A 14,003-nucleotide genomic window follows, 5' to 3' on the forward strand; every position below is an offset into this window, starting at 1 on the left:
CCACTTTCAGAAACTTTTTGTCAGTCTGCTTTGTACTTTTTTGGGGAAGAATCTTTGAGGTGCTGATAAAAAGAAATGATCTTTTTCAAGACAGCATGAAGAAATAACAAAAATTAAAATCATTTTAGTGTTTGTAATAATTCCCTTCACAATCACTGGATGTTCTCAAGGTGCTTGCTGTATACAGCTTTCATCCAGTTGTGCAAGTATAAACTCTGGTGTCTCCTTTTCCTTCCACAACACTTGCAGAAAAAAGGTACATGACAGTGACTTTATCTTTTAGTGTATGTTTTAGTGTATGATATTTTTACCACACCAAATTGTGTGTGTGAGTGTGTGAATTAATCAACACAATACCAAGTGATTCACAATTCCAAGTAACTCGACCTGTTGTTCCCAGCACAGGCCAGAGAAACCAGGAGCTGCAAGGCTGTGCTCTGACAGATTTTTTTCATGTTTTTCCTTGCAAAAATGTAACAAATGCTCTGGCATTTGTATGTAGGCCCGTTTTGTTCATTCAGAGCCAGGAGGAGTATCTCTGCATGGCATGGGCTATGTACTGTACCATGTGGATTTATTCTGCAAAATTAGGTGCTGGAAGATTTTTAGTTTCTATACAGTATGTTCAGGGGAAGTATTTGCTCAGCTCCCTTCCTATTCTGCAGAACTAATGCACAGGACAAGTCGGCAATCAGATTTTTTACTTTTTTACTGACATCACCATACATCAAGTGTCTTTCATCAGGTCACAAAGATGATGAAGCAATGTAACTTGTACTGTGTCAGATCAATGCACTGAGCATCTTTTCTAGAGTGCTGACAAAAAAAGGCAATGTGAGACCAAATTGATTTGATTTGCCATATTTTAAGGCCTATGCAGTAGGGCTTGATGAACTATAAGACATTATAAAAACAGGTTGAAGGCAAAGTTGGTCACAGAATGCAGGATAATGTTTCATTATGTCTATTAAAGAGGTAAGCCTTCAAACCCCAAGGCCAGGCAGCTGCAATCCAAGCACTGTTGACACTCAGTTTACAAGACATTTGTGATAAGTGCTTTTGCTGTAATTAAAAAGCTGTGCAAGTCTACCCAGTTGTGTCGTAACCAGTACCTTATCTCCTGTACCAAAATGAGGACAGACCTCACCTGTCAAAGGCAATTAATTTAGATAGCTCTCCTCTGGACAGGAGAAGAGTTAATCAGAAATTCTCTGGTAGAATGTTTTCCTTTTGCCAGTGAAGAGTGCTAGCTAATTGTAATTTAAATCTCCCATACAAAGATGCAGATTCTGATCAATTTCAATCAAAACAAGCCAAATCTTAATGTTTCATTTTTTGAGAGTTCCTTTACTCACTTTAAACATGGTCTCAGAACCCTGACCCTGTAGTTCTCAAATTCTGCCTGTCCTGAGAAGAGATGGGAGCTGCTAATCAGGGACAGAGCAGCCCACAAAGGTCTGGTTACCCTGTGCAACAATAAACAGAAGGGCCTGAGCAGATGCGTTAACACAGCCTACACGTTCCTTTGCACAGACAGTTCCCTCCATCTCCAATTCACCCCCACCAAAATTCCAGAATTCTCCAGAGGCAGAAGTGTTTTTCAGAAAGGGACAGTTAGGGATCATGTGTAGCCCAGCCTATTTGGGGAAAAGGCTGGAGGTGAAAGATGATTGGAAAGACTGTACGCATCAGTGGCTCTGCTGCATAGGGATTGTCTCACAGATCTCAGACAAGGTCAGGGAACCCTGAACATTGCTTAAGAAGAAGAATGTCTGTGTGATCCTTCAGGATATTATCCTTGGCTGGTGAATGAAGGAAGACAGGAAAGAAAGATTCTGAACATGGAGCATCTGTCTTTTGATGCAGGTGAAAGGATGGCACCATAAGGTGGTCTCCTGTTCTGTAGAAAGGCAAACAGCCTGCTAGGAAAGAGGCTAAAAATAAGTAGTAAAAGAGGAACTGATTAAAAAAAAAACCAAATCAAATCAGTCTTTCAGGGTGAAATTAAGATGGCAAAACCAAAATTCATTAAGAATGTAAAAGTAGTATATTTTCTATAAAACAATACCAGATAATCCGGGTAAAAAAATGAAAGGAATTAATATTACATATTTATAAATTCAGTGTAACAGGTATTACTGAAATTAGATGGTAAGAACTGCATAACTGAAGCATTAAAATAAATGGTTATAACCTATTTTTGGAAAGATCAAGTAGAGAGAGGGAGAAGAAGAGTGGCACTCCACAGCAAAAGAGCCACAGTCTGTTTTCAGGACACTGGCAGTTCAGAAGCAAATGATGTGAATGCAATGGATCAATACTCTAACAGATAAAACACTAGATGGGATAGTAGCTGCTGTCTGCAAATCACCAAATCATAGAAGACAGCAGGATGACTGGATGCCTTTGCACCTTCTGTAATGTGTAGGAGCAAAAAGGCTGCACAATCATCTGAGACTGCAGCCTGCCCGACATATGCCTGAAGTTTCACGATGCCGGTACCTCTGCTGAATTATTGAACATGCTATATGAGCGTTTCTTAAATCAAAATGGAGAACTCTCCAAGAATGAGAATTTTGTGAGACAGCATCTCAGAAATAATGAAAACTTACCAGAGGCATTTGGTAAGAGAAGTAAATTAATATTAGGGGCTATGATGATAACTTGATTGCTCTTTATGGGCACAATGAAAATTAAGCCCACAGTTATATGGATGGTGCAGTCTCTTTACCAACCTGGAAATTACTGAAAACGAGAATCAGCTAGGAGAGAAAACAGGTCAAGAGTTGGAAAATACAAATATTTATTAGTTGAAAAATTAGGAAAGTTGTATGTGTTCAAAAAATATTTAGATCAAAGGGTTAATGAAAATCTCTACTTAATTGTAAATCAATGAAATGAAAAAAGAAGGTTCATAACACTGAATATAGAGTAGAACTGAGGCATTACATATATAATTCCTCCAGTAAGTGCAGCCAAGTTGTAAGGAGAAATTTATGGCCAGAGATTTAAAGACAGTATTTTTCAAAATCATTAGGAACCCTGACAATGGTACCAGCTCTTTATCAGATTGAAGTGGAAGATTTCTTAAGAGTAACCAAGACAAGAAAAGAAATGTTCAGTAAGTATTTGTGTTCAGCATTTAAGGAAAAGACAGACAATTGATGATACTCTATGAGGATGATAAACTAGCAGGCAACAGCAAAAAATAAACAAAAAAAAAAGGAAAAAATTAAATGGAAGCTACTGAAGTAAGAAAACACTTGTGTAGGAAACTTCAGATAACTTGTATCCAAGAGTTATTCAAGAGCTGACTGCAGGATCTCTATTATTATTACTGCTTTTTGCTAAGTCTCGGAACAATTGGGAAGGTTCCAGAAAACTGGAAGAAAACGTATGTTGTGTTAATATTTAAGAAGGATAAACTTAATGACCTAGATAATTACAGTCCTGTCAGTCTGAAATTGATCTGGAGTAAAGTAATGGAATGGCTGACAGGGGACTCAATTACTAACTAATTAAAGAGGAGAAATATGCTAAATGCCAAACTAAGTGCAATATGGAAAACAGATACTGTCAAACACATTTGCTGGCTTTTTTTCCAATTGTGAGTACAAGTGAAAGACAACACTGTTGATACACTTTGATTCTATATGACATTTGATGTGGTATTCATGACATTTGAGTTAAGAAAACATGATAATACAAAATTGACATATCTCCCATTAAAGGAATGGAAAACTGGTTAACTGACATTTCAAAATGGAAATTTAAATGGGGAATAATCACAGAACAGGTATTCTGCTGGGATAGCTTTCTGGGCATACACCAGTTCACCATTTTATCAGCAATTTAGAGGAAAACACAAAGGTTAACAGAAGACTCAGTCATTATGGAAGGAATTGGTAATAAAAAGAAAATATCATTGAGACTGTTGACAAGTATTACTGGGTGATCTGGTGCAAACTAATAAAATAAGATCCAAATGTAAAGCTGCAGGAAAAAAAGCTTCAGGAGTCTAGGCTGGCTATTCTATGGGGGTTTGAAAGCTCTAAGAGGGCTAATTCAACAATTAAACTATCTTTTACTTGATTATCTGGTCCTATGACAAACAGTCAAATAAACTCACCTGCACATCCTATGTCACTACTATCATGTCTGGATGTACTTCAAGAGTAATATATCCAACCATTGTGCATGGAAAAAGGATGAAACAAATCCATATTACATCATGCTACTAATATGCATTCAGAGCTCACACTGTAATAGTTCTGAAGTGAGCATTATGGTTTATGCAAAGAGTATGCCTGAAAAAGTAACACACAAATTCTTAACAAGCCCCTTGGCAGCATATCAGACTTGAAGGACCCTCAAAGCTGAGAATGTAAAAGGCATTTCCTCCCTTTATTTATCCCTATCATAGAAATATTTTTTTCATTTCCTTTACTCTGGTAGCTGACAAAATAGCCCAGTTCTAAGTGGTATATACCAGAATCTGGCCCAAAATTAGGTGGTAACAGCTGCTGCATTACATATGCCAGTGCTGACAGATAAACTCAGAATCTTTCACAAACCCAACGACTCTACATATGTTTACTTCAGCACATACAGACCAAGTTAAGATTTACAGATCAAAGCTGTTGCTTGTTAATCATGTTCTTAGCAGGGAACAGGAAAAAAAGATAAATTAGAGTGCAGAGGCTGCATGAGTTCTAGTTCACTTCCTCCCTTAGCACCATGGGGTCCACTGGGGAACAAAAATTACGTAGGTCCTCCTCACATTTCTGTCAACACTAGCTCCAAGTAGAGGTTTGCACCTTTTCCTGAAATGTGATCTCTCCCCCAGCCCTTCAAACTTACACAGCTCTTTCGAGCACGTGCTCAGTGTCCACTCCTGGGGCTTCAGTGGCTTCACCCTGAGACCGCTACGTTCTGGCAAGGACGTGCCCTTTATGGCCAGCATCCAATGGACCTTTTCCACAAAATGCATTTGTGCCTGCAATGTATTTTAACACACAGAAATACAATCATGAGTTATTGTAAGTGTAGCTTTTGTGGCTGAGTTAACCCAACATTATTGAATAGTTTTAGGGCAGATGCCTTAAAACTTTTTAAAAGTGTGTACAGCTGATTTATAACACAAGAAAAAATATCTTTGTTTCCTTTGTTTCAGTGAACTGACAGATATTAGTGGCATATAAATAAACAAGAATAAAAGTGTTTTGCACAAAATCATGCATAAATTAGGTCAGACAACTGGAAAATTGTATACATTTATTCATGTTTTAAAATAATCCAGGCACAATTTTGCAAATACATAGAAGCACATTCTCCAAATGGGAGCAAAAACTAAGTAACATATAGCAAGAAAACACATGGGAAAACATACAAAGTAAGTACAAATAGTATGAAAGTCTTCTTAGTCTACAGTGGTATCTGCTATCAATACACTTGTCAGCATTACAAAAAGGCAACCAAAGAATACAAGTAATAAATTGTGTAACATGAACGGCCTAAAAAAGTTTACGTTAGCAGCATATAGTAACAACTTTCTAAGAACAGAAGAATGCTTGCACACTGTATATAAATGCATATATGCACACATATACAGATACAACTGGAAGGCCACAGGAACAAGATTACCCTGGGAAAATGATGAAGGGAATTTTTGTGTGTCTCGCAATATATAAAAACAATGCATGCATTAGCAAGCACCCCGCATGTTCAGGATAAAATTACATCCACGAGCAGAATCACATTAACTTCATCAAACATACCACTTAAAATGCTGTACCAATGCTGGATTACTTTGTCCTATATCACACTCCTGATTTATGGAGCACATTTGGATGGTAAATTTAGGAAGAATCAGAAGCCCTTGATTCCCGTGATCTGACAGGAGGAATCAGATCCAAAATTTGAAAGAAAAATACCCATGGAAAAAAAAAAATACCCATGCAAAGCCTGAGTTACAAGATGGTCTAGCAGGAATTTCACTTTCCTGTGGGACAGCCCAGTCCAGTGGCCTCACTAACTGAGCTTTAGCTTGCACGATGGAGTGTTCCTGAGGATATGCACCAAATTCCTTTTGGATGTAAACAAAGGATGTGCTCCGATCACTAGTGGCATTCAGCCCCTGGGATCAAACTAAAGATAAGTGTGAACATCAAGTCCTTAGCACCAAGTGTTTCAGGCTACAGATCCTATCCAGCTAAGCTAATTCTTTGCTAAAACAGATGCAGGCTTTGGACATACACAGAATAAACATTAATCAACAAGTACTATAAGCTCTATTTACTGTGTAGATTAGTTTTAGTTGTTATTACTTGCCCCTACCTGATAAAAAAGGGATGTTCCCTAGAGACACTCCTGTTTGCAGATGTGTGTGTGTGTCTGCATATAAGGAGGGCACAGGGCACACAATTTGTTTTTTGTTCAGCCATCTTCAGAAGTACTATTTTCAGTAGCAAATTATGAAAAACTCTGCAGACATCTTAGCCAATCTTCTACATGTTCAATTCCCATTAAAAAGATACTCCCGTAAATATAAAAACTTTGTGATCATTGTCCTTCTTAACCTCTTAACAACATCTCTGTCAAAAAAATCATTCCCAAGTTACACTCAGGATGTGAGATTTCCTTAAAACAGAACATAGAACTGTGATTATGAATGCCAGAGTAGGTTCACAAAAGCAAGCTGAACTATTTCTGATATTTCAGTGAAAAATGTCAAATTTAGTAATTATTTTCTGACTGGTTTCAGCAGTTTATTTGCTGCCAGCTGCTAATGGCACTCACAGAGCTCCAGCAAAGTGCTCTGGGCAACACATGATATGAGAGAAAGAAAAAGTACTACTTCTGCTGCTTGAACTAAGCTTACACAAAACTTACATTATTTATTATAATGAAGAATAAAATGTGTAACATGCTATCATGCATAATACATGGTAAGAACATGCATTAGTTCAAGTTTACAGTCTCTCCAGTAAATCAGAACAGCAGTGGCAGATGTTGATAGCTGCATATTTTGAGGAATTCCCAGAAATAGCAGCTAGCAATGCTAAAAAAGACATGAAATCAGCTGTTTAAGACACCCATAAAATAGTTACTCTTTGTGAGTTAACAGTACAAACAATAACAAAACCCAGTGATATCTCTCCTATCATTCCAAGAAACTGAGTTCAGCACCTGAGGTGAGACTGTGCCCCAAGCAAATCACGCTGCTGACAGGAAAGTGTGTCCCTGCTCTGACTCTGCATCCCCAGGGGGAATTCAGCACTTTCCTTATCCACAGAAGGGGAGGATGGGCAGGCTTTGTGTGGATCACAGGCTGCATAACTCAGATGGAGAATTCTTCTCCAGTGGGGCTCCAAAGGGCCCAAAGCTGCAGCTAGGGGGGGACCTACAAAAGCTGGGGGAGAAGGCCCAGATGTGTCACACATGTTAGTATGGCTTCCACAGAAGTCTTGTCTTTCAATGGAGAGAGATCTTTTCTTTCTCCTTCAGCCCCTTCTAGAGGGTTTGCCTAAGAGACTCTAATCCAGAACAGACACACAAGACTTCTGTAGATTATGCTAGACAAGGTTTACAAAAAGATTCCCCTTCCCTAAGACTTTAGCTATATACATCACAACAATAGCCAGAAAAATATGTATGAATCTGGTGGCTGGCTTCACTCCTCTATGGTTAAGTTTCATTCCTGTGCATCCTCTCAGGAAAGAAGGAACAGAACTAGACACATTTGTTGAAAATGAAACATTTCCTCCTCAAAGGAACTAAAAATACTCAGGAAAAAAGAGGACATTTTTTAGTAAATACATGACTGTTGCTCACAGTACATCACAATGCCCACAGTACATCACAATGCCCACAGACAGCTCCTGTGTGACACTAACACCGAGTTTCCCTCTTGTGGGTACCCTAAGGTTCATCATGAACAAACCCCAGGCTTGCTTGAGCACAACTAAAGACACACTACTTCTGACATACATGCAGAAAAAAAGACAGCAAATGATAAGCATCAATATGTAAAGTGCTTCTGATTGTCTAGTTACTAAGAGCAACATCCAGTTACAATTTACAAGGGATCACTTATTTAATTCTTACTTACCTGGACATGTCTTCTGGTTGAGCATCTGTGCTCTGCTACCAGCTATCTTTGCATGGGGTCCTACTTCAGTCCAGCCCACAAGCAGGTGAATAATGGAAGACCACCAGCATCAGCCCTCCAAGAGTTGGATGGGCTTTTCTTTATTAATTCTGCAAAGCGTTATGTGCACATGGTACTTCCCAGACAAAACACAGCTTACCTTAGCACCCAGGAGTGCAAAGATTTTACTGGGGTAGGTGCTGTACTCATGAAGTTGCCAAAACCACTTCCTTTAGTTTTGAAGAAGAGTCCTCAGAGAATCCTAAATCAATGAGTGTTCAGATAATTTGTGTCAGGCTGACTTCTTCATTCCTGGTGGTGTTTATGTGGAAATATTTAACAACACAGAATTTGCCTCCATTTTTTCCTGTAAAGGGCATGCTTTCCCATTGCTGATAATTCCTACTAGAGAGAGTAGGACAATTATTCTGCACAGGAGCTAAAGGCATTTGAAGAAACTGAACACTTTAGTAAAGTATTTCCAAGAGAGATCAACGGGTACTCCTTGCCTAAAGCACTTTAGGGGCATTTTTTAGAAGTTGGAACACCATCTGCTCCTAAGTAGAGCTCTCCATCAGTCCTTCCCATTTACTGATGTAACTGATAGGAGCTGACTGCAGATGGAGCCTCCCAGCCCAGATGGAAAGGGAATTTGGCCGGATACATAGACTAATTTTCTTCTTTCTGAGAAGAGACATTGGTATAAGCAGAAGGATGTGATCTGGACATCTAATGGGGATGAAAAGGTTAGGATGATGTCTGTTATGTCAGTTTGGAAAGAAAAAACAACACTTTTTAATTTTATTCAGTCAATTATCTATGAATAGTAATTAGCCAGTCAAAAAGATTTTTTTTTTTAATGAAAATTTCTGCTCCTATTTTAAACTTTCTACTTTGGAAACCAAAAGTCAGAAGGTAATGCAACATAAAACATAAAGTATATTAAAATTTAAACATTTATTAAAACCAAGCCATTTGTGCCCTTTTATTCCCTCTCTTTAAAAAAAGTTTATTTAATCTCCCCTACACACACATTTTGAAAGAAACTTCTAATGACTATTCAGCTCACTAATGGCAAAAAAAAAGGCCAAACTATTTTTGAGCATTCCTCTATTAGTAGCAACATGAAAATGCATTTTGAAAACCTCAGGTAAACTCCCTGCTTGTTTTATACTCATGAGTAGCTGATTAAAATAGGACTGCTTGAATGAATAAGCAATTAGGACATGATTACATTCAGGTAAACTGTAGTAGTTTTATCTTAAAGAATTAATAAGTGATTCTCAGCTGATTTCTTAACTGCTCTCAGGTGAACCACCAAGATCCCTTATACACATCCAAGTACTGACATTCTTTCTTTAGTACCACAGCTGATTTTTAACAGATTTCAAGCAAGTAATTTCTTTGTAGAATTATCTTTAATGCAGTGGTCACAGTTACTTACTCATATAATAAAAACCCTGTAATATGCATTTAACTTATGCTAAAGACAGGCTCATTTAAATAAGAGAACTGATGTTTATTTTCTCTAGTATGAATGTTTCTGCTGTAATGTTTCTGAAGTAGATTGGCTCTTACTGCAAATCCAGGCAGAGAGCAACACTTACTTTGCTCTGTGACACCTGAACTCTAATTGTGTTCTCAATTTTGTGTACGTTTAGATGTTCTTAGAGCTGTATTTTTCTTAGCTATTCTTTGTGATAGTGTTTCATGCAGCATGCAAGCACTCTTCAAAGAACTTCAGAATGAAGCACATATTTTACAACACGTTTATGGTGAACTGGCAAGTATTATCTTAAAAACTTTCACAGGCTTAAAAACCACCTTGCAGCTGAACACAACTCAGGCAGAGCCCTTATGCTCACTGTGGAGAAACACTTGTGGGGAGAAACACTGCTTCATGAGGACACTTCCATGTGAGTCTGTCCCACCCAAACAATTTCCATGTGCAGCACTTTCATAGTAGTTTTCTATTAACCCATAAACCTTCTATATAGAAGTTCAGTTGGGCTGATGTTCTTCTTCTCAGTTCCTCTTCTCTGAAGGGAATGATTAGATTTCCCAGGCTGTCCTGTAAAATATGTGTGGAACATTCTCCCTAATTCTGCATGTCCTGCATGTTTCAAATCCTGCCTTACAATTTTTTATTAGCATTCCATATATCCAGCCACCCATCTGAACTGAAAAGATGCATATGGTGATAAATCTGGTTTTGTTACTACAGCTCTTCATCCAACCATGACCCTTTTTCCCCTTTTGATTTCATCCCATGTTGTATCAGTTTACAGCTGATTTTAAACTCCATGGACAAGAAACAGCCAATTTTAATTACTGGTATATTACAGCATTGCCTGGAATTTTCAGACACTTTGGGTACCTTTTCTTCAAAGCATTATACAAATAAATTGAAAATGGGAATATTGATCTCAACAGCTTTCAAAAAAGTCAGTCAAGAAAGGAAGTAGGAAAATACTATTTTCTCCTTTTCCAAACAGGAAGGTTATGCCAGAAACCTGCGACAAAGCCTGTGTTTGAATATAGATGTTAATCCAAGAGCATAAGCATGGCCCCAGCCTTTGTCTGACAACCAGAATACCTAGAGTATTAAAGTAAGCAGTGAAAGCTGAGCTATATTAAAAAATAAAATCAGAGAACTGCATTTCTGGTAGAAAATAGAAGGGGCAACAGAGATGACACTTTGGAATCACCTACCAACAGGAACAAGAAACCAATGATCAGGAGGAGGAATACTGGTGAAGAGATTTCCTCCCTATCCTATGAGTTGGAGCTGTTGATGAAGAATATATATGCAATGAACATATAAAATATAGATTTATATATACAAATATACAATAGGAAATAGTCAGTATACAAATACTTACATGTAAAAATAGCTTTTTACTTTCCCCTTTTCTTGATTTACAAAAGCATACAAAGTTTCCTGTTGGTTAATGTTTAAGTAGTGTGAGTAAACCCTGTGTGACATGTTCCACACATAATTCCTTCAAGTGTTCACAGTATTGGCTATTACAGTGTTGAGTCTGACATTCCAGATGTTAAGATATTCATAGGACACATTCTAAACTTAAAGCATTAGTTTAAATACAGTTCAAATAAAACTCACATGTGTAGTTGAATTATGGTCATATCACAAATGAGTCTGCTGCAGTTGAAAACTTTCCATGACAGTAAGCTTGAAAATACATACTTAAACTAGAGACGAGTATATTTTAAGATTCTTGAACTGTCTTTTAATGTGCAGGTAATACTGTGAGATGGGGAGTTCTTTCAACTTCATCTGAAGCAACGCAAGCTGATAGAACTCAGTATTGCAAATTATCCTCAGTAGGAAAGCGGATGCACAGAACAATTTGCCATCATAGCCAGACACACTGTCACTTTCTTCAAATACCCAACAGACAAGAATAAATGACAGGTACCATTGTTTTTGTGATAAGAATAAATGATATGGAGCATTGTGCATCAGGAAAGTGCTTTAAATTAAATTAAATTAGTCCTCACAACTCCCTTGTGAGGTAGATAGACACTATCCTTGTTTTTAAAGATGGAGAAACTGGAGATCTAAAATAAATTATGATGGCTGCATGGGAAATACTGTCAAAATACTGTTATTTGGATGTTGGAGCAAGTCAAATGCACAGCTGGAGTAAATGGAGATATTCATGAGACAACTTTAAACTCACCAGCTTGGGTACTGAGAGCAGGCTTGGTAAAACAGCCAAAGCTTCATCATGGGCAGCAAAATACAATCTTTTCTTCCAAGTGCCATTCTGTTGGAGCTGAACTGTGGGACAACAGCTTCAAAAAGCACAAACTACATAGTCCCAGATGGTGCAGACTGACCAGGGTGGAAGGAAGCTGCATTTCAGAAGTTATGAATTAATCAGGAGTCTTGAGCAGGTAGTATCTTCTCTCAAGAGTTGGGTACAGTTCAAGAACCATGCTTAGCTCATCTCTAATTTTACCATATATGCAAGTGCTCACAATATATTGTGTATCAATATATTCAGGTGTTTTTTAAAATTTATTCACTCGTGGACCTTGGAGGTCTGTATTTTTCCTCACATTTCTCTTGCCAAAAATTTCTACTGATACTACAAATGGAACTAGTGCTTCAGTAGAGCAAATGAGCTACAAATAATAATTTTAAATCTCTGAGATGATGGACAATGTTCAAAGGACCACCATGTTCCCTGTGTGCACCTGTATATACAGGAAATCTCATCTGTCTTTAACTGCTCCTGCCTTGAAATAAAATCCAGTTAAAGTATAAAGTGCATAGTGTGGATTAAAACCCTAAGAAATAACAAACAATGTGTCTGCCTTCCACAGATGATTAATTTTGCTTAACAGCTGAACCACCACCCTCCTTGTCTTCTGGTTTTTAGTTTAGTGTTACCTAGGCTGAGAAAGGCCAGCCATATGTAAGCAAAACTTTTGTAAACTGAGACATTTTTGTAATATGCTGTTAAGAGAGAGTTAAGTACACCAGTATCAAGACACTGTCCAGTTGGGATGAGTAAATATTATTGTGTGCTTCTTGGCCCACTTAGCAAATACTTTCTTTTCTGTGATAAACCTGTGGCCTCCATATGGAGCATTTTCATGGAGAAAATATTCCTCACATTCATCTCTTCCTGGCTCGTAATAGTGGTAGGGAACTTTACGAAAGCCTTCTGACCTAGGGAGAAGAAAGGTATACTTAAGTACTATTTTCAAGAACACAAATATATAATACACCTGAATACAAGATACAAGCATCCTGGCTTGGATCAGCAATAGTGTGGCCAGCAGGACCAGGGCAGTGATTGTGCCCTGTTCTCAGGAGGTGAGGCCACACCTCAAATCCTGTGTTCAGCTTTGTGCCTCTCATTACAAGACAGACACTGAGGTGCTGGAGTGAGACCAGAGAAGGACAACAGAGCTGCTGAAGGATCTGGAGCTCAGCTCGCATGAAGAACAACTGAGGCAGCTGCGGGTGTTCATTCTGGAGAAAAGGAGGCTCAGGAGGGACCTTATCATTCTTTACAACTGCTTGAAGGAGGGTTGAAATGAGGACAGGGTTGGTCTCTACTCCCAAGGGACAAGTGACAGAACATGAGGAAACTGCTTCAAGCTGCATCACAGAAAGTTCAGACCGGATATTTGCAAAAATTTCTTCACCAAAAGGGTTGCCAAGTACTGGAACAGGCTGCCCAGGGAAGTGGTTGACTCACCAGCCCTGGATGTATTTAAAATATGTGCAAATGTGTCACTTGGGACACAGTTTAGTGCAGACCTGGTAGTACCGGGTTAACAACTGAACTTCATGACCTTAAAGATCTTTCTTAACCTAAGCAATTCTATGACTGATCTGAAATCCCTTCCATGTGTCAGCACTTAAACTCCTTTGCTAAACTGTAAGGGCTTTCATTACATTATAATTTCTAGGAATTTTCCTAAGGCAGAAGAAGCTCAGTGCATCTCTCAGCATACACCAATCTTGTCAGTAAGATGTCAATGGGCTGGCTCTTACAGCCACTGAACATTTTGTTTAACCTGTGCTAACTCAGCTCACAAGGCTCCCTCCCTAAGGAAAGTCTTCTCATTGGATAGTTCCAGCTGTTACAACTAGTTCTTGAACTGGCTGAACAAGGCAGTTATAAGAATAACATCCAATATAAGTAGGTAATCCAGTCAGAATCACAGCTTTAAGGAGACATCCTTCTCTGCTGCCAACAGTGCTATCATTCTGTTGACTGGTTTTACATCAGGGCTATGCAATGCCAGCCTGGCTGAGCTCTCTAAGGACAACCTTAGTCCTGTCACCCCTCATCTCAGGGTGCCTACTGTG

The 14,003-nt window shown here is 38.4% G+C and overlaps 1 protein-coding gene across 2 annotated transcripts in view; it reads right to left on the reverse strand.

Moving 5' to 3' along the window:
• Nucleotides 1-5,248: 5,248 nt before the first annotated feature.
• Nucleotides 5,249-14,003, reverse strand: part of ST6GALNAC3 (ST6 N-acetylgalactosaminide alpha-2,6-sialyltransferase 3) — a 219,795-nt gene continuing 211,040 nt past the window's right edge. For both annotated transcript variants that reach the window (XM_015636368.2, XM_033516553.1), the window contains one exon: nucleotides 5,249-12,851. In XM_015636368.2, the coding sequence (XP_015491854.1) occupies nucleotides 12,665-12,851 (187 nt within the window). In that variant the 3' untranslated portion in view covers nucleotides 5,249-12,664. The remainder of the gene's footprint in view (nucleotides 12,852-14,003) is intronic.

Source organism: Parus major, chromosome 8, assembly GCF_001522545.3.
Source record: "Parus major isolate Abel chromosome 8, Parus_major1.1, whole genome shotgun sequence".
Taxonomy (NCBI): domain Eukaryota; kingdom Metazoa; phylum Chordata; class Aves; order Passeriformes; family Paridae; genus Parus; species Parus major.